We start from the raw sequence: 21524 nt of genomic DNA on the forward strand, positions 1-21524 counted from the left end.
TGGAAGCCCGGCCTCCGACCCAGACTGAATTCGGGAGGTATTTTGGGGATTTAACAAGAAGTTATATAAAGAAGAAAATGAAGACATCTTAGAAGATTGATTAACACAGAATTAGCATTATATCCACATCCTATGATTGTTTGTGGTGATTTAAATATCCATCTTCACTCGCAGGTAAATTTAAGGATAGCTGAATCCTATTTTGGTAGGAAGCCGCGAGGTTTTAGGAGTTTGCAGGCGTTGGTCCAGGACCAAGGGTTATATGACGTGTGGGCGGAACTTAATCCAGGTCAAGAGGGCTATACATATTTTTCTGCCCCACATGGGAAGATGGCACGGTTAGATTATTTTTTGGTTTCTGGTGCTGTTTTACCGAGGGCTTCAATTAGCATACTTCCTAAAATTATATCGGATCATAATCCGGTAGTCCTGGAGTTCGACTGTATGGGTTTAATGGCTAGGACCACAAAATGGACATTTGACAGAAAGCTTTTGCTTAATGAGGATTACTGTATCTGGATGGACAAATGGATCCCTGAATTTATCCAGGCGAACATAGGGTCAGCTAGGATAGATATTGTCTGGGACGCATTAAATGCGGGGATAAGAGGGGAGACACTAAGATTTGCTGCAAGGAAACGTAAAACAGAGCGTCTAAGGGCTATAGACGACTTAGCGGCTCTCTCTCGGCTGGAGCAAAAATTAGTTCAAGAAATAAATTGTGTAGGTAGGGTTAAGGAGGTTCAGGCTGAAGTTGCTTCCTGTCGTGCGAAAATATATCAAGGCTATGCGGATGTGGCTGCTGCCAATTATCAAATACATAGGAGTGAGCTTTAGGAGTACGGAGAAAGGGTCGGGAAAGTTCTCGCTAACAGATTACGCCAAAAAGAGGTCCATTCTAGGATAGCTAAGATTAAAGATGTCGATGGGAAATTGGTGGAGACCCCCTCTTTGATTCAAGCTGCTTTTAAAAAATATTATGAAAAATTGTATACGCCAGAACCAGTCGCAAGTGCAGAGAGGTATCTAGCGGGAAAGGTTTGCTTGGGGTTAAAGGAACAGGATAAAGATGCACTGTCGGAGGGGGTCTCTTGGGAGGAGATCGAAACTGCTATGCTGTCGTTAGCATCAGGGAAGGCGATGGGATCGGACTCGATCCCTTTAGAGTTTTATATTAAATTTAGGAAGACGCTAGAGGGGTGTAAACGGGACACAGCGTCTCAGGAGGAGGTACGGGATAACCAGGACTGGTGGTTACCTACACCCCCACTATCTTATTCTTTCGCCCACCCGCAGGACGATTGGGGTATGTGCGAGAATACTGAAGTGGATGCAGATTACGAGACGGGTCCCTTTAAGCCGCACTGCCTGTTCGCGGAAGCCACGCCCCCGTCATCACGTGGTTACACAGGATTGGATATTGGGGCGGAAGACCAGAGCACGGCGTGTGACATCACCGAAGAGTGGATTCCGGGAGGCGAGGAGCGGAGACAGAGATCGGAGACCGGAGGAGTCGACCCAGCGGAGCTACGAGACGGGGACTCCACGACGGAGCCTAGAGGAAAGCCAGGAGGCCAACGTACTCACGCAGCGCCGCGCCACTCTCCTGGAGGAGGGTGGGTACCCCAGGTACGGGAGCGGGTCAGGGGCTTGATGGGGTGGCGAAAGAGCCTTTAGACCGCCGTATTCCCCTTTTCTTTTCCCCTACCCCTGCACTACTCACACGTGACACTGAGTTCGTTGTACAGCACTAATACACAAGAGTAGGTGTGTCCTCACTCCCGGTCCCGGTGTTAGGGTGTATACGCGACACACAGTAGAGTCCTAACGGTCCTTTTCTCCCTTCCTTCACATACGTCCTGAGGGTCCTGGAGTACCGGAGTCCCAGCGGAGAACGCCCCCATAGCCGGAGAGAGAACCAACACCAACGTTGCAACCACGGAGCCAACAAAGAAGGAGGAGAGACTGTCTAGCAGATTTAGACGTGTGACTTCCACAATAAAACCTTACGTTAAACGACCTGGTCTGCGTGCTGTTAATCCCACACCTCTACAAGGGGATAATGACTTCAGTATTTCAAGCGGCGTTTGTCGGGGTCCCCCCGGCTTCTAGGTCTCAAACAGTGATAGTAGTTTTTAAAAAAAAGGGAAAGGATCCCCAGGAGCTTTCCTCATACCGACCGATCTCTTTAATAAATGCTGACAATAAAATCTATTCGAAATGTCTGGCAAGGAGACTGGGGGAAGTTATCGGCCCTCTAGTCTCATTACAACAACATGGGTTTATCGCTGGGAGGGGGACCACGGACCACGTTAGGCGACTTATCTCCGTATTTGATTGGGCCCAGGCGATGGGTGGCCCTGTTGGATGCCGAAAAGGCATTCGACAGGGTCTCCTGGGAATTTCTATGGGCAGTAATGAGGTGGAAGTCATTCCCTAACGGGTATATACGGGCAATACAGTCGATGTATTCCACCCGAGTGCAATAGTTCGGCTGGGGGGAGAGGAATCACAGAGCTTTTTGGTTAACAGGGGCATTCAGCAGGGGTGCCCCTGTTCCCCACTCCTGTTTGCTTTATTCATAGATCCCCTTATTGAAAGTTTAGAGTCTGACATGGAAATTCTACCGGTAACTGCGCAGCTATATTCAGTTAAAGTCTTAGCATACGCTGACGATCTTGCGGTTTTGTCATCAGATATGAATAGAGCTATGCCGAGAATCGAGGCTATAACTGAGAATTTCGGCGCAGTGTCCGGCTATAAATTAAACTTGGAGAAGACTCAAGTGTTGCATTCAGAGGTCGGACTGCCACTGTGGTCGAGGTGGGGGTGGTTACAGAGGCAACGTATTTGGGTATAATTATCTCACCTCAAACCCAAAATATTCCGAGGATCAATGTGGAGCCGATACTCGCTTCCTCAAATAAAACCTTGGAGCGAATAAATCGGTTGCATCTTTCTTTATATGGAAGGGGCAACGTTTTGAAAATGTCCATTTTCCCTAAGCTATTATATTTGTTTCGGGCCATTCCAATTTTTTTTCGGAAAGATTTATTTTGTAGAATAGAACGAATGTGCTCACGCTTCCTTTGGGGCTACCGCCGCTCTAAAAGGGCAATTAAATGGCTTTACTTGCCAGTGGAACGTGGTGGTCTGGCTCTCCCAAATTTTTATTTATATTACTCGGCCTCGTTATTTCAATTAATGGGTGTCTTGATTTGGGGTAAGACGGCAGTGTTGGACCCTGCCTTCTCCCCGTCTATATATGAGTGGTGCTTGGGAGAATCAGCACAAGGGTTACTATTAAAAGTGTTGGAGCCAAGCTACTACAAAAAGACCAGGTTCAAAATTATCCATGCGGCTTATTTAGTCTGGAAGAGGTTGCGTAAACAGCTATCTATCCCTAGTATCATATGGTATACACCCTTGGATTCGACTGCCTTATCGTCCGTGGTATTTCAGGATTCGGTTATGCGTAGGTGGTCACAGCTTGGTATTAGGTCAGTTGGAGATTTGCTGGAGCAGGGTGAGATGGTATCTTTTTTAATATTGCAAGACAGATTTGGGGTTGGAAAGGCTGATTTTTTCAAATATTTGCAATCAAGAAGCTTCCTACAGGCCGCAATTGCGGGGGGGAAATGTCAGCCCCGACAGATCCGTATTTTGGATTTAATAAAAGGGAAATGCAAAATAGGGCAAATATACATGGAACTTATGTTAATACAATCCGATGATCTGGCCAGGCAGGAAGCAATATGGGAGGAGAAAGTGCCGGTAACTAATCTGGATTTACAGCTGGTAATGCGAACTGCCAGCTCTATTTTGCTTTCTGGCAGACTTAGAAGCCAATCATATATGGCTATGTTTAATTTGTATTACACGCCGGCAAAGATAGCAAAGTGGAAGGCTGGGAGGGGGACTAACTGTTCAAGATGTGGATTTTATGCAGCAGATTCGTTGCATATGTTTTTTTCTTGTCCTGCCCTCCAGCCACTTTTTCTGGATATTGAACGATTTTTGTTACAATCTTTGGGAATACCTATTTCTGTTACAGCTTCTCTGGTTTTGTTTGGAATAGAATTCAGCACAGATGTGGGCAAGCAAGCGGCATCTTACAGAGGTTTTAAGTTAATTTATATGTCAGTTTTGAGGTTATGTATAACATCTCAGTGGCTGGATTCTGAGCCCCCGTCTTTTATAAGTTGGAGGGCCAAACTTATTTCTATATATAATACGGAATCTGCATTATATAAATTGAAAGGTATTGCAACAAAAAAAAATTGGGGGTTACGAGACGGGGACTCCACGACGGAGCCTAGAGGAAAGCCAGGAGGCCAACGTACTCACGCAGCGCCGCGCCACTCTCCTGGAGGAGGGTGGGTACCCCAGGTACGGGAGCGGGTCAGGGGCTTGATGGGGTGGCGAAAGAGCCTTTAGACCGCCGTATTCCCCTTTTCTTTTCCCCTACCCCTGCACTACTCACACGTGACACTGAGTTCGTTGTACAGCACTAATACACAAGAGTAGGTGTGTCCTCACTCCCGGTCCCGGTGTTAGGGTGTATACGCGACGCACAGTAGAGTCCTAACGGTCCTTTTCTCCCTTCCTTCACATACGTCCTGAGGGTCCTGGAGTACCGGAGTCCCAGCGGAGAACGCCCCCATAGCCGGAGAGAGAACCAACACCAACGTTGCAACCACGGAGCCAACAAAGAAGGAGGAGAGACTGTCTAGCAGATTTAGACGTGTGACTTCCACAATAAAACCTTACGTTAAACGACCTGGTCTGCGTGCTGTTAATCCCACACCTCTACAAGGGGATAATGACTTCAGTATTTCAAGCGGCGTTTGTCGGGGTCCCCCCGGCTTCTTGGTCTCAAACAGTGATAGTAGTTTTTAAAAAAAAGGGAAAGGATCCCCAGGAGCTTTCCTCATACCGACCGATCTCTTTAATAAATGCTGACAATAAAATCTATTCGAAATGTCTGGCAAGGAGACTGGGGGAAGTTATCGGCCCTCTAGTCTCATTACAACAACATGGGTTTATCGCTGGGAGGGGGACCACGGACCACGTTAGGCGACTTATCTCCGTATTTGATTGGGCCCAGGCGATGGGTGGCCCTGTTGGATGCCGAAAAGGCATTCGACAGGGTCTCCTGGGAATTTCTATGGGCAGTAATGAGGTGGAAGTCATTCCCTAACGGGTATATACGGGCAATACAGTCGATGTATTCCACCCGAGTGCAATAGTTCGGCTGGGGGGAGAGGAATCACAGAGCTTTTTGGTTAACAGGGGCATTCAGCAGGGGTGCCCCTGTTCCCCACTCCTGTTTGCTTTATTCATAGATCCCCTTATTGAAAGTTTAGAGTCTGACATGGAAATTCTACCGGTAACTGCGCAGCTATATTCAGTTAAAGTCTTAGCATACGCTGACGATCTTGCGGTTTTGTCATCAGATATGAATAGAGCTATGCCGAGAATCGAGGCTATAACTGAGAATTTCGGCGCAGTGTCCGGCTATAAATTAAACTTGGAGAAGACTCAAGTGTTGCATTCAGAGGTCGGACTGCCACTGTGGTCGAGGTGGGGGTGGTTACAGAGGCAACGTATTTGGGTATAATTATCTCACCTCAAACCCAAAATATTCCGAGGATCAATGTGGAGCCGATACTCGCTTCCTCAAATAAAACCTTGGAGCGAATAAATCGGTTGCATCTTTCTTTATATGGAAGGGGCAACGTTTTGAAAATGTCCATTTTCCCTAAGCTATTATATTTGTTTCGGGCCATTCCAATTTTTTTTCGGAAAGATTTATTTTGTAGAATAGAACGAATGTGCTCACGCTTCCTTTGGGGCTACCGCCGCTCTAGAAGGGCAATTAAATGGCTTTACTTGCCAGTGGAACGTGGTGGTCTGGCTCTCCCAAATTTTTATTTATATTACTCGGCCTCGTTATTTCAATTAACGGGTGTCTTGATTTGGGGTAAGACGGCAGTGTTGGACCCTGCCTTCTCCCCGTCTATATATGAGTGGTGCTTGGGAGAATCAGCACAAGGGTTACTATTAAAAGTGTTGGAGCCAAGCTACTACAAAAAGACCAGGTTCAAAATTATCCATGCGGCTTATTTAGTCTGGAAGAGGTTGCGTAAACAGCTATCTATCCCTAGTATCATATGGTATACACCCTTGGATTCGACTGCCTTATCGTCCGTGGTATTTCAGGATTCGGTTATGCGTAGGTGGTCACAGCTTGGTATTAGGTCAGTTGGAGATTTGCTGGAGCAGGGTGAGATGGTATCTTTTTTAATATTGCAAGACAGATTTGGGGTTGGAAAGGCTGATTTTTTCAAATATTTGCAATCAAGAAGCTTCCTACAGGCCGCAATTGCGGGGGGGAAATGTCAGCCCCGACAGATCCGTATTTTGGATTTAATAAAAGGGAAATGCAAAATAGGGCAAATATACATGGAACTTATGTTAATACAATCCGATGATCTGGCCAGGCAGGAAGCAATATGGGAGGAGAAAGTGCCGGTAACTAATCTGGATTTACAGCTGGTAATGCGAACTGCCTGCTCTATTTTGCTTTCTGGCAGACTTAGAAGCCAATCATATATGGCTATGTTTAATTTGTATTACACGCCGGCAAAGATAGCAAAGTGGAAGGCTGGGAGGGGGACTAACTGTTCAAGATGTGGATTTTATGCAGCAGATTCGTTGCATATGTTTTTTTCTTGTCCTGCCCTCCAGCCACTTTTTCTGGATATTGAACGATTTTTGTTACAATCTTTGGGAATACCTATTTCTGTTACAGCTTCTCTGGTTTTGTTCGGAATAGAATTCAGCACAGATGTGGGCAAGCAAGCGGCATCTTACAGAGGTTTTAAGTTAATTTATATGTCAGTTTTGAGGTTATGTATAACATCTCAGTGGCTGGATTCTGAGCCCCCGTCTTTTATAAGTTGGAGGGCCAAACTTATTTCTATATATAATACGGAATCTGCATTATATAAATTGAAAGGTATTGCAACAAAAAAAAATTGGGGGTGTCAATATGGGAGCCGATCAGAACCTGGGTACAGCAATGATATCTAGTAATGTATTATTGTTTTTATTGGGTTTTTTTTGTTGAGAAACTATAGATGTGTATATTCTGATTTTCCTCTGTTTTGTATTCTTTGTTATATATAGTGGTCTGTCAATAATTTAGTGTGTCCTTGCTGAATCGATAAAAAACTCAATAAAAAAAAAGTTTACAAAACAAGCATTTGCAATGCAATCGGTCTCGGCTTTTGGATCTTATATGTATTTACCTATGCAGCACATTATTGTGGGTACAGAAACACTTACTGTTCTAATGTGCGCAAATCAGGGAAAGGGTGCAGTACCAATCAGTATGTGCACTAATCTCTGATTGCCCCAGTACTGACCCAAAGTTAGGGCTATAACAAATGCTCAAATAACCAGAGGACAAGATGAGTAACCCAATTACATTTCTACTCGATAATCTTCCTTCGTGGACAAGGCAGGATATGCGTGTCATTTCAGGATTGATCACTGTGCATAATGCTGGATGGGGAATCTAAGCATGAGTAATTAGAAGGGTAATTTTACACATTGAGGCCTGGACTCCGGCATCATCCTTTTTTAGTCTAATGTTCTAAATTAGAACGAGGGGACACACTCTTAAGAGATCAATAGTGTAGATTGTTCCTACACAGCACACAAAACAAATTAAATTTTATTGGATGCTTCGGAAATGGCCTTTGGAACACGTTTGGTTTTCACTAGGTTGGTGTGAAAAAAGTGCCATCAAATTAGTGGCAAGCCACAGTTTTCCAGGCTGTATTTACTGAAGTAATGCAATTTCTTGTATTTGTGCCTTTCCACTGCATGAATCGTGACGCCCACTTTTGCTGCATGGTTCCATTGACCGCGTTTCGCTGCTGAAACACAGTTTGAGACCCTATTCCTTACTGATTTAAATCAGAATTCCCCAAGGCTCCTGTTTCGTATGAACGGGTCTCCTTCAACCCTACATTATTATGCAATAAATGCATTTCTTTTTCTCAAGCCCTGGAAGTCGAAATGTCTTGCATGCACGGGCACCAGAATGTAAATGTTGAACCTAGCTAGCCGAGACCTAAAAAGGGGGGGCTTTTTAAAATCTTTCTCTAGTGTGGACAAGTACTGGCATGTGTGCGGATCTTTTTTTGCAATGGTTTATCTTTCAGCTGAAAAGTCTACAATAGCAGGAGGATAGAGACACCTTGAGGAAATCGGTGTGAAATTCAAATATGGAGGTCACAGATTAGAACCTCGGTAGATTGACTCAGCCAATCATCAATCACCCAGGTTTATAACATGAGAACAGTTGAATTATATAAACGCATCGCATGCTGTCATGCGCAACGAAGTCGCAAGACTGAGCAACCACACAAATAAGCGTAAGGCAGCGAGAAGCAGGCGTGCCGGGTCATCCTTACATGAAAGCTAACCTCAGCATCAAGTGTCAGGAAGGAGACTCAAGGCCCTTGGCAACTACCCATTGCGCTAATGTTTGTTAGAATCGGATGATTTATCGGCGCTGCTTCCAATTTTAATCAGCAATTTTAAAACAAAGGTGGAGTTTCAAAACCTAATGAAAAGATACACAGTTGTGTATGAGAGCGGTTTCCGGTCCAGTAAGTTGATTCGTCTGTGTTCATGTAACTCTATCGAGTGCCGAAAAAAGCGCTTTTCAGCAGTTTGCAGTTATGGATTGCAACTTTACTAGTCTGGTGCGCCAGCTTAGCTCTTACATTTTGAAATGTTCTTCATGAAGGAATCCTGCTTTCTTTATTTTGTAGAGTATTGTTTGTGCTTCGAAAAGGGCTTCTATGTTCTATAAAGCCGCCAGCGCACTGCACACTTTGAAACAATAGAATAGCGTCAACTTAAAGTCTTGCTTCACATAAGCTCAGTGAAGCTCATTGAAGATATGAATGAGGTGCAACATCTGTCCGAAATGTTTCCTGAAACTGTCCTATTTGCTAATGAAGAGCAGCTAAGCCCATATTGATCACTTGAGCTGTCTGCGATCCTGAAGCAGCTCTGCCAGGAATGTTTCCTGGAGCAGTGATCTGTGCTGATGAAGAGCAGCTCTGTCCGAAATGAGCACAGGAAGCTGTTGCGAGTAAAGACGCAGGTCAGCTTAGCCCGGAATGTGCTATGCTAGCTGTTTAAAGTATATCAGATTCACCCATCAGAGCATTTCACTAGATTCTGTCCTCAGTGCCGAAGTGCGCAGCTCTGTTCACAGTGTGCTGCCAGCCGTCCTCGGTGCTGCAGTATATATCAGAGTGACCGGCAGTTCCAAGGCAGCACCTTGTCCAGCTGGCCAAGGGCGTGAACCTGGAACTGTCTGGTAGAACCAGGGCTTTGAAGTAGAAGGGGTGCTCGGTCCTTCACGGCGGAGCGTTCTGAGCTCTTTCTAAAACTGTCAGAGACTCAAACGGGGACTCTCAGCTGTACTTAAAGATAAAGCATGGCGGTCGCTCTGATTATACGTGGGGTACTTTTGGCGCATGCGTATAATATAAGGTAGTGCGCGCATGTTAATGCGCACTATTTTAAAATAAACAATTACGCTGTGTAACGAGACTGTAGTTAGGCGGTGCTGCTTCCGGAATTAACGGAAGTTATGTATCGGACCAAGAGCCAATAATAGGCACTCTTACAAACAAAATGCAAAAGTTAACCAATGGCAAGCTGCGAGCAATTACCCGGTAATAGGCGGAGTTTCTCCAAGCATATAGATTACTAGAAGTCTCGGAGAGACAGCGCATGCGCGCTGCCTAGCCGAGACCTAAAAAAAAGAAGACATCTTAGAAGATGATTTATTATGCTTTCTTGACCCCGTTCCCTTCGGAAGACGTAGTGCGGAGGATCGGGTCTTACTCGAAGCCCCTTTCTCACTGGCTGATATAATGAACCTGCCCTCAGGGAAAGCAGTAGGAGTGGATAAGTCGATCTCAGAGTTTTACCACGTTTTTTATTTTAATATTAAAATTGGACCTGCCATTTACATTGTTGCAGATTCGAAAGGGGCAGCCACTTCCAGACTCATGGTCTGCAGCAAATATTATTGTTTTTCCAAAAAAGGGTTAGCCACCTCAAGAGCCAGGGCCATACAGGCCGATAACCCTTATTAACAGGGATACAAAAATATATTCTAAAATCCTAGCTTCACGCTTGAGCCTAGTTATAGTTAATTTAGTATTAACTAGACCGGACAGGTTTATACCAGGGAGGGAAACCACAGACCACACCTGCCGCGTCATCACACTTTTTTGACGCTTCAGCTGTGTCTGGGAACCGTATGACCATGATATAATTCGATGCAGAAAATGCATTTGATAGGGGATCCTGGAAATATCTGCGGACAGTCTCAGGTCGATTTGGAATAGGACCCTGTTATATCAAGGCGGCGACAGCAACTGCTAGACTGCAAATGATAGATGGGCAGTCAGGGGAAATTTTAAGAGGCACCAGGCAGGGGTGTCCCTGATCCTCTTTTATTTTATTTTTTAAACAGATTTTGTCAAATTGCACATATGTCGCAGGGCCCTGTACCCCAGAGGCAACTGCAATTTCAAGATGTACAGAAGCAAGAAAGCAACTGACCTTTTCAGAGGAACACCCAAAATACCAAACATAGCATGGCGATTAGGAGTGTAAGCCCCCCCACAACTCCCCCCCCACACCCGCCCCCCCCAGAGTTGCGCAAAGTCCACCGAGTCCAGTCCATATGCAAGCTATATAGGAAAGAAGAAAAAAATACATCTTTAACACACACACACCCCATGTTACCCCACCCCTACTCCTCCCAGTGCCAGCTCCAACCAACTGGGCCTCGTCCTCACTCCACTGGGAGATCGTCCGCTGCAATGGGAGGCTCCAGCCACAAACCCCTATAGTCCGCCCACCGCTTCCATATTTTATAGTGCTTACGTGGGCATCCCCTGGCCACAAAGATTGGCTGTTCCAGCCCCATGCAAAAGTCCAGGCCATTTTTTCCAGGCGGCCACCGAGAGGGCCCGTGCATCCTTCCACATCTTGGTTATATCACGTTTCGCTAATGTAAGGCCCAGCAGCATAAGATGCCTTTTATATATATTGCTCCCAATTCCCTCCATAACATGAAGCAGCGAGAACTGTGGTGTCCGCGGGAGTGCCCACCCCAAAACCGCCGATAGACAGGAAAATACCCCCCTCCAGAATCGATCAAGCGATAGACTTTGCCATACAGTGTGCAGAAAGGTGCCCTCCTCCCGACCACACCGGAGACACTCCGGGGAGGCAATCAATCCCACCCGCCACAGTCGAACCAGAGTAAAGTAGAACCGGTGCAGGTATTTAAATTGAATGAGGCGGAGACGCATTGCTATGGCTACTCCCCAGGGGGCAGCGAGGGCCTCCTCCAGTCTTCCTCCTCCAATGTACCCACATCCTCTTCCCACACCCCCCGAAATTTCTGAAGCGCAGGAGAACAGTGAGTGACTAGGGATTGATAGATACGGGAGATCTTCTTGGTCTCCAGATCCCCCATAAAGACCTTCGCTTCCAGCGGGCTAAACTCCGGAGGAGAGATTTAAGGCCCTCCAGGCTGGGGGAGAGCGCATGGCGGAGCTGAAGGTACCGAAAGAACTGAGACCGGGGCATGCAAAATTCCCCCTGCAAATCCCCAAAGGACTTGAGGGACCCATCCCGCACAACATCCCCCAGGGTTGAGATGCCGATAGCATCCCATCCCCGAAAGCCCTGCAGGGCCGCCAGCTCAGGCAGGCGCTCATTATGCCACAAAGGAGTTTCTCGGGTCAGGGTGTTCCACCACCCCATTTGTTTCAGTCACTGCCGCCAGATTTGAAATACTACCTGCGTCACCAGTGGCAGTGCCCCCCGCAGCGGCGCTGAATAAAGGATAGTGTGTAAAGTGTGAGGCCCCATGAGGCGTCGCTCCAGTGTGTACGCCGGGTACCCCCACTCATTAAGAACCAATAAGTGCGAGGCCTGGTAGTACGAAAGGAGATCCGAGGTTGCGAGTCCTCCACAGTAGGTGGAAAGAAAGCACATGGGCAACGTTACGCTTACCGCTCGATCACCCCACAGGAACTGTCCCAGCACGGACTTCACCAGCCGGAACCATCTAGAAGCAATCTGATATGGGTGGTTCTGCAGCTGATATAACAAGCGAGGGAGCGCAACCATCTTAAAAATTGCCGATCAGCCGTATATTGTCAAGGGCATGTGGGAGCAGATCTTTAGGTCCGCACAAACACGCTCCCAAACCGGTGCCAAGTTTCGCTCCCACGAGATGGCCGGCACATCCGACAGGAATACCCCCAGGTACTTGTGGCCCCCCACCACCACCTGAATTGCAGACACCCACGAACACACTCTAACCCGAGCTCCCAGAACCCACAATGTGGATTTACAGGGGGGTTCATGTAGAGCCCGGATGTTTCCCCGAAAGTTTGCATGATCCTCAGAAGCCGTGGCCCAACCTATCCAATGCCGTAAGAAAAAAAAGGACATCATCTGCATATAATGCGATCCTGTCGAACAAGCCCGGGGCCCACTCAAAGCCCCTAATCTGTGCATCAACGCGCACCCAGGCCGCCAATGGCTCCATGACTAGGGCAAATAGATATGGCGAGAGGGGGCACCCCTGTCTGGTGCCTCGTCTGATAGGGAAGCTGGACGAAACCGCGCCTGCCACCCGGACCGACGCCGTCAAATCGGTGTAGAGGAGCATCAGATACGACAAAAAGCGTGGGCCAAAATTAAGTCTATGTAGCTGGGCGAACAGGTAAACCCAATTCAGGGAATCGAATGCCCTGTCCATATCTGCCAGTAGGAGTGCAGCCAGCTCCCCAGTCTGTTGGACAGCTGCCAACGCCACGTGAGACCGCCTTATGTTATGCCTTGTCATCCTCTGGGGCATAAACCTGGCCTGGTCCGGGTGTACCAGTGCCGAGATGTGAGGTAAAAGGCGATTAGCTAGTGCTTTAGCCAAAACTTTGGCCTCCACGTTGAGGAGGGAAATGGGACGGTAGGAGGCATGTTGCTCTGGGGGCCGACCAGGCTTATGGAACACCACCACCTCTGCATGCCTCCAGTCTGGGGGGAGCTGGCCCGCCTCCCCCTGGCCTCTTCCAATGCCACCCGATAGTAAGGGGCTAGCTGAAGGTTGTATCGTCGAACAAACTTGCCAGGGAACCCATTGGGTTGCCCGAATTGAGCTCTCCCAGGGCCTTGCCCAACTCTTCATCTGTCAGGCAGAGCTCCAGTTGTTGACACGTCTCATCCGACACCGCTTTGGGCGGGAGATCCGCTATAAATCAGTCAACCATAGCCTCCGGCAGGCACTCCGGAGGGGCGTAAAGGTCCGCATAATATGTGGCGAAGCTCTCCGCTATGGCCATAGGGTCCGTCATCAGCGCCCCACCCTCATCCAGCACACCCAGAAGGGCCTGGGGATGCAAAGTGCCCTGACAGAGCCGATGCAGCATCTTACCCAACTTGTCCCCCCACCGACATATCCTGCTGCGCGTTGCCAGCCACACCTGCCGGGCCTCATCCATTAGGAGAGAGGCATAGGACTGCTGCGCCAGGAGTAACTGACGCACCGCCGGCTCCTCACCCGCCTCCGACGCTCGAGCGATTCCACTTCCGCTTTAGGCCAGACCAACGCATCCCAAAGCTTTTTAGGGGCCGCCACACACCAGGCAATGTCCACCCCATGTAGAGTAGGCTTCAGAACGTCCCACAGTGTCACGGCACTGAACACCGGCCCCTCGTTGAGGACAAGATAATTAGCGATTGCCTCCCTCATATGTTTCCCGTATTCGTCATTCTGCAAATTCCACACCGAGAGGCGCCACCGGAAGGGTTGGTGCCCCTTGCCCATCTGCAGCTCAACGGATACCGGGGAGTGATCCGACAGCCCCCGGGGGAGAATCTCAGCTGCCACCACCCTGGTAACCATCGCCCGGGGGACAAAGACAGTCAATCCGAGAGAATGACTTGTGAACTGCCGAGAGGTATGTAAAGTCCCTCCTGTCTCCATGTATGCGCCGCCATGTGTCAACAAAGTCTTGGCTGGTCACCAAAGAGTGCAATTTCGTGGGCTGGCTGCCCCCTAGGCCCCCACCAACCCTGCTCCTGTCTTTACCCACGTCGTTCCAATCTCCACCCACCACAGAGGCCACATCCGGCATGGCAGCCCACATCGTAAGAAACCGGTCCACCAAAGACCACTGTGGGGGGTGGGGGCATACACACAACCCAGCACTATGGGGTCCTCCCCGATCATACCCCGGATAAATGTGTATCGCCCCTGTGTGTCAACCCATTGTTGCGCGTGCACATATGGGACCCTGTGGTGTATTAGAATTGCTACTCCCCTGGAGCCCTGCGTGAAACCGGCGTGGAAAAAAACCTGCCAAAAGCCAAAGCGTTGCAGGCACAAGACCTTGGAGCCCATTAGATGAGTTTCCTGCAAGAAGAGGATATCAGCCCTGGCCCTCTTTGCCTGACGAAGTACAGCCCCCCCGTTTAATTTTTTCCAAGACCCCGCGTACATTCCAACTAACGATGCGAAGAGTACCAGGGGACACCTGACCATCTACAGACCGACTAGCCATGGGCATAACCATAATGCGGATGAGGGGCCCTGGCGGCGCGTGTGTGTGTGTGTGTGTGTGTGTGTGTGTGTATCCTGGCCGGCCCAGTGTGGAGGCGCAACTCATACCCCAAAACAAACCCCCCCATAACAAACCCAACACCCCATACCTCAAGAATGCTGAAGTACCTGTCGCGGCAGGTTTGGCGCCTAGCCCCCAATGGGGGGGGGGGGGGTGGGGGGGGGAGACGAGGGACGCCCCGCCAATGGATCCCCAACTTACAGCCCATTTCTTTGGGGCCTGCCCCCCACAAGTACCAGACAGGTGGGGATTCAGCCCATATAGAGACCCCCTCCATCCAGGTGAGTCAAGTATTTCACAGTCCGATGAGAAGAACACCCCGGCACCATCCCACCATCAGAGGTCAAGGAACCAGTGGTCGATGCCTGGAAGCAGGGTCTCCCGGGGAGGATGCCCCACAGGACAGAACGCGCCTCTGAGATCGAGATCTTCTATTCCCCCTCCGGCGCGGCTCAAGGGAACCTTTCGACGGCACCTCACTCGATGAGGAGTCTGACGCCAGTCCAGGCAGCGTGCCCGCACCGTTCCATCCGTCCATTTGAACACCTCCTCCGGGGTGTCAAAGAAGTGGGCGCGGGACTGGAACTCCACTCGCAGGCGAGCCGGGAACAATAGGTCATACGGGAGCTTGAGCTCTCTCAATCTGGCTTTCGCTGCCATGAACGATTGGCGTTGCTGCTGCACTGGGCGCGAATAGTCCGGGAATAACAGAATGCGGTGGTTATCATACAGCAAAGGTTCTTTGGATCTGGCCTGCTTCAGCTGGCCTGCTTCAGCTGGCCGCTCGCGTGCTACCCCCCCCCCAGCCCCCGCGGCCCGAGATGGCCGCCAAACTTATACCCCCGCCTCTAGGGACTCAGGCCGGCCAGTACTCCTTGGGCCCACTCACACCCTGAGCGCCCGCTGCGGGCCAGGTATTCAGTAGTCTTCAAGGGGTCGCCCCACTCGACAGCTGCCCAGCCACGCTGGGCCAGCCGCAAGCACACCACTGCTATGGCCGGCGGACCACAGCCCCTCCAGCCGCTGCCAGTAGTAGTCCCAGGGGGAGGGATCCCAACAATGGGCGAACAAAGGCGTGGAGGCGGAACGTTGATCCCTGCCGAAACCCCCCAACGCGACTCAATCCAGCCGCCGATTCCTAGGAGAAAGCTCAGGGCCGGGGGGCGCCCACCCGGTCGACGATGCCACCAATCACTCCGCGGCAGCCGGATTCCCTGGTGGCGGGTACCCCCGTATGCAAAGCTCGCAGTCTCTGGCCTCCGCCGCCAGTCCCGGTGCCTAGCTCTTCAGCAGGCCGGTGCATCCCCTCCTCCCGACTCCTCACCCGTAGCACCGCTGAGTCCCCAGGGGCCGATCCTTCCCGCGAATGCCGCCTCGATCGCTGGGCGCACAGGACAGTGCGCAGTGCCCGCGATCTCGGGCGGATGGCCCCGTCCCTGATCCTCTTTACGTTCTACATCAACCCTTTAATTTGGAAATTAGATCTGAACCCCTTGATAGCACCTATGTAATATCAGGGCTAGGATACTAAGGTGCTCGCCTACGCGGATGATGTGGCGATAGTCACACCCAACCCTGCGGTGGCCTAAACACAAATTGAACAAGAGGCTCAGGTATTAGGGTGCTTTTCAGGCCATTTGCTCAAAGTAAAGCCCAAGTAGAACTAAACAGGTATTCACACCTCAGTGACAACAGGGTAGTCCAGAGGGCTGTGTACGTGGGAGTCACCTTAACAGCAGAGCTGGGTCGTCTGGTTGAATTCAATTTAACCCCCGTTAATGGGAAGGCAAATAGGGATCTGCACAGAATGGATAACTTGCATATCCCTATAGTGGGCAACTGTAATGTTATTAAGATGATCTTGCCAAAAGTGTTGCATCTGTTCAGGGCCATTCCTCTTAAATGTAATTATCACTGGTTTAACGCCATGAACAATATGATTACACGCTTTGTTTGGGCGGCTTCCAAAACTAGAAGGGCGCTCAAATATTTTATTCTCCGCAGGGATAGCAGTGGCTGGGGAGTTCCGGGCTTAAAACTATTACTGGGAAGTGGCTATTCAATACATGTGCTCACTCTTTGGGGATCAAGGAATAGATGGAGGGGTGGGTGGGTGTAATCCCTCCTATATAGGAGCTATTGCTCAGGAAAGAAGCTAGAGGAGGTTTCCTGCGAAAAGTTAAACCGACCTACTGTAAGAAAGTTCGGTTTAATACCTTCCAGGGAGCTCAGAGGATTTAGATCTCACTCCGTAAAAAGCTAGGGCTTGGGCATTTTCATAACTATACCCCTCTACAAAAAATACGTCCCTTTCAGACATTTTCCGGGGTTCTCCAGTATTGGGCTGTAGAATTAAGAGATTGGGTGATTTTTTTCCACACAAATTGGAATAATCTCATTTGAAGAGCTGAGGGATAGGTTCAAAGTGTCCCAGAAAGATTTTTGTATACTCTTTTTTTAACTTGAAAAGGGTGGAGTGGCCTGGGGTGTCCAGACAGAAAGCTGCTGGAACGGTTGGTCAGGGTAATTTTTTTAATATTAGCCACCTTTATAAAGATCTGAATGCCCTCACACTAGATGATCATGAAAGGCAATCCAAAAAATGGAAGAATAAGCTGGGGACAGCAGATTGTTGTTTTTTAGAGTCACTGGAGCTAGCCTGCACTACAGTACTCTCGGCCAATCTACAAACAAAACTACAAGACTTTTTAAGATCTGTTTTATACGCACTGGAAAATTGCTAGATGGGGAGGGACGGTAGGTATTACAGACCCACGCTATCAACTCACTAAGGCCAATTTAATACATACATTTTTAAGCTATACTTGCCACGAACCACTTCGGAGAGGGATCACTCATTTGTTTTTTACTCTTGTTTGGGTATCAAGATTGTGTTAAACCCTCAAATGAACAATTTGGTGGTGCAGGGTGAAGTGGTTCCTGGCCCTGCCCAGCAGTTTACATTTATTGCCATGGCAGTGTCCTTCTTGTGCATCGCTTCATACTGGCTAGATAATATACCTCCGACCTTTCAGCAGTGGTTTGCCCCAAAGTTTGCAATATTTAATCTGGAAATGGCTCTATCTGTAAAAGGAGGCAAAAAAGCTAATCTGGAAAGGAAACTGATCTGGACACCTTTTTTAGACTGGCGTAGCAGCAATTCCTAGGATACAATCCCCCATTAGAGACTATTAATGGGATGGGCAGGCTACTGGTGGGGGGGTGGGAGTGGTATTAATAGAAGTCAGCAAACAAAATGAAGCCCTCATCTGCTTTTGAAATTCAAGCATCTGGATGTCTTTGTTTGCCCATAAGATTGGTCAGACTCTTTCTGTACACTATGCACTTTGAGATTTTGATGTAACCGTTATTACTAAAGGGGTTTCTTAGGCAACGTATGCCTTTATCTCAGCCTCGTGAATTTCATAATTATGTATGACATGAAATTCAATTTCTCTGTATGTTATGAATATTTATTAATTCCTCTTGCTGGTTTCTGTATTTCAGCTCCTTTGAGGCTATATTTCCGACATCTCTCATAGATACTCTTTTCATGTGTTGCTTATATTTGTAAACTGCAATAAAAATATTTTTTTTAAAGGAGGAGTCTTCATTTGGAGGATTTCGAGTGTGCACTTAAAATGACAGTATAGTCAGGGTCACTGAAATGTATGCCATTCTGTGGCCATGGCACTTTTTGCATAGTTTTGGATATGCCACATAATCCATCTGGTGGAGCACGTAAAACGAAATTCTGTATACCTTCTCTATTTTGCATGAAAATATTAATTACGTAATCATTCTAAATGCTAACCTGTACTAATTGTTTGGAGTGTTGGAATTAATCAACTGTACACCTTGATAAACACAAGATACATGTGGGACTAAAATGCAAATTGCATGGCTACTAAAATCTAATGATTAATTGTAATACGCAAACTAAGCATAGAATGTGTTGAAATACAAGATTGCATGATTTGTGTTGCTTTTGTGATGGTTTGTGCTCCTGGTATTGCGGAAAGGTGAGTATTATTGCTTTAAATGTTTCTATGAGCTAGGAAAATACTAATATATATTGGGATTAGTGTGGGTTTAAACATTAGAATCTTCACTTCCGTATATTAATTATTTTTAGGTTTATCTTTGCTTAAGTTGGCATTCGGGCCTACTAGGCTGCAGTATTCAAAATGTAGTTCGGAAGTGGCCACCGTCATTTGAGCGCAATGTCTACTGCGCAGACTCGGATGGCTCTGAAGATCTCCAGGCGACCTCCAAGCCGAGACTACGTGTTCCTTGTCAAGGATAGAACGTGGAGGATTGCCAGGACTCAGCTAGTGTGAATGACTGAAAAAAACAATGGCGACCTGTATCTAGAGGTCTACATGTTGTTACTTCTGAACTTTTCGCATGAGAACTGTACAAACAAATACAATTTAAAGGATGACATATTCAATTCTCTGAGAACCAAGAAAATCTGGGAACAGAGTTCAGTATTGCAAATTTTAGGGATTTAGCCAATCAGAACTCTCCTACTACTAGAAAATGTTGCATATTATCCTAGAATTTACTATACAAGGGGAACTTTAGAAGAGGGAAAAGAAGTGTGTTCCAAGTTTCCGTTGGTGACTGATGGTGAGGAGGGTCGATTTGATAAGCACGATTTCCTGGTTCCTTGACTACCTTTGGGACTGTGTCGTGCTGAGCGAAAGAACTTTTCCCGGTCTTAACCTGCATTTGACTGGACGATTTTACCAGAAGGGATTATTGATTTATGCAGGGCTGATGGGTTTTCGGGAAATGGTCACCGGTGTCAAAATTGTAGGTAAATATAATTGTATGTAAATTTGTGGCAAAGATATTCTTTGAAATTCTAATTTGATTTAAAATTCTGATCATGCCAATGACAGTGAATTAATTAGATAAACTAAGTGTTAATTAACAGGTTATGAGTCCGTGATTCCTTTTTTTAATACGATATTCATTAATTGAAAGGTTCCAAACTTTAAATGTTTTAGCTGGTTCTAGATCACCATCAACCAGTCCAACTAATTGGTCAATCGACCAAGTGGTGAAGTGCCTTGATGTTAAAGTTAGGATTCTGTAGGTGCTGTTGTATATAATGTAAAGATTTTCCTCCTATAGGTAACAAGGTACCCCACATGTCCAGTGCTCCTTTCCTCCTGTGTGCAGATTCGAAGCAAGACGTATAAGTGTTGGTGTTATGGGCCCCACCAATGAATGCGTGGGTGAATGAGTAAGTGTGATGACGGGTCTGTGACGCAGGGAGGATATGTAAATTTGCCCTTTCGCGCTGGAGCAGTTCCATCTGCTGCATAATTCAGATTTTAACCCAAAATTCTGTTTCTATTTCAAACGAATCAAAATGTACTAAATACACAGTGACATGGTGTGGCGCAGTGGAAGGCCCTAGGCGAAGGTTGTCTTTTCACCTTTCAGGCTGTATTTGAGTTTTATAATGGTACTTAAGCGACGAAACCTTTATTTACTAAACAGTTAACCATTGGTCAAAATGATAAGGTACTGAAGGAATACTGTCACCAAATGTGCCGCATAATCTGCCTTTTCTAGCAGCATAATTTAGTCCGCTCTTGCACATATTTTAATCCTGCCGTGGGGAACACAGTTAGTTTATTTGAAACGTGCTGGAAGGCTGCACTCAGAGAGAGAGCGGGTTAACTCGGACTAGCCGCTGGAGCACTCATTGATGTAAAGAGAGGGCACGTACCTGTGATGAGGTATCTTTGGAAGAAAGTCCTGCTGCCATGCTCCAGGAAGCTGAAGTGATCTAGGACTTGCTTGTAGTATTTCTCCTGGTAATCAGGCTCTTCGCTCAAGGGTTTAAACCTTAGGCCTGAACGCGGCTGGCTCCAGTTTAACACTTCCTCCACACCCACATCTTCCTCGTCTTCGTCGTCCTCGTCCTCATCTTCCTCCTCTTCTTCCTCCTCCTCTTCGTCTGGAGGGGTAGGGGTTGTGATCCTCCTCGTTACCCTAGGGCGACTTGTGCTTATAGAGGTGGTCCTGTGCATTACTACTGCTTGGCGGCGGTTGGACAGGGCCCGGTTTTGAACTGCGGAGACGCTCGAAGAATGAAAAGGAAGGGATTCAAGGACTTTCTGAAGGCTGGGGGATGGCTCCGCGCCTCCAGTAGGGGAGCTGAGCACAATGATAGTGGGGGAGCCCTGGTTGCAGGTGCTGCAGAACGTAGTGCTACTGCGTGGCGTTGGGACACCCGCCACGGTGCTTCCATATCCATGGACGTAAGTGAAAGAGGACAGGGGGAATAAGAATCGTCCCAAGACCAGCAACGACAGCACCGGACTCTGGCCTGCCCTCATCCCATTCCCCGGCAGGGACCGGAATCCCGCTCTACGGTCCCGCCCTCGCGCTCGTTATTGACAATCATAGGAGCCCCCCTCCTCGCCCGCCACCGCTTTGAGATGATGCTCCGTGGTGACGTCACAAACCTGTCGCACGTAAACCGAATACTTTGAGATAGGAGCGCGAGCTGTTGCCTTCGATAACATTAACGGCCTTAAGGATTCACCTGCGGCACCTGGTCGTTCCGGTTTGGGTAGCATGAGGTCTGCAGTGGCAAGCAACTAGAGGTCAAAATGTATATTTTCAGTACCCTGTTTTTATTCTAACATCTCTCACGTATTTATTGCATTTACATCTGTCTAACCGAAAGGTGAGTGGAAGCAGCAACAATATTAATGCATTACTTATATGTATAAACTTTATTTGTTTAAATTA

The 21524-nt window shown here is 47.8% G+C and overlaps 1 protein-coding gene across 1 annotated transcript in view; it reads right to left on the minus strand.

The window, feature by feature from the left end:
• DPP7 (dipeptidyl peptidase 7) overlaps positions 1-21214 on the minus strand; it is a 1979246-nt gene extending 1958032 nt beyond the window's left edge. Inside the window, exon 1 of the mRNA XM_085611261.1 lies at positions 20494-21214. Coding sequence (XP_085467387.1) covers positions 20494-21106 — 613 coding nt within the window. The 5' untranslated portion in view covers positions 21107-21214. The remainder of the gene's footprint in view (positions 1-20493) is intronic.
• Between the last annotated feature and the right edge of the window lie 310 nt (positions 21215-21524).

The sequence above is a fragment of the Triturus cristatus genome, chromosome 1_2, assembly GCF_964204655.1.
Source record: "Triturus cristatus chromosome 1_2, aTriCri1.1, whole genome shotgun sequence".
NCBI lineage: Eukaryota > Metazoa > Chordata > Amphibia > Caudata > Salamandridae > Triturus > Triturus cristatus.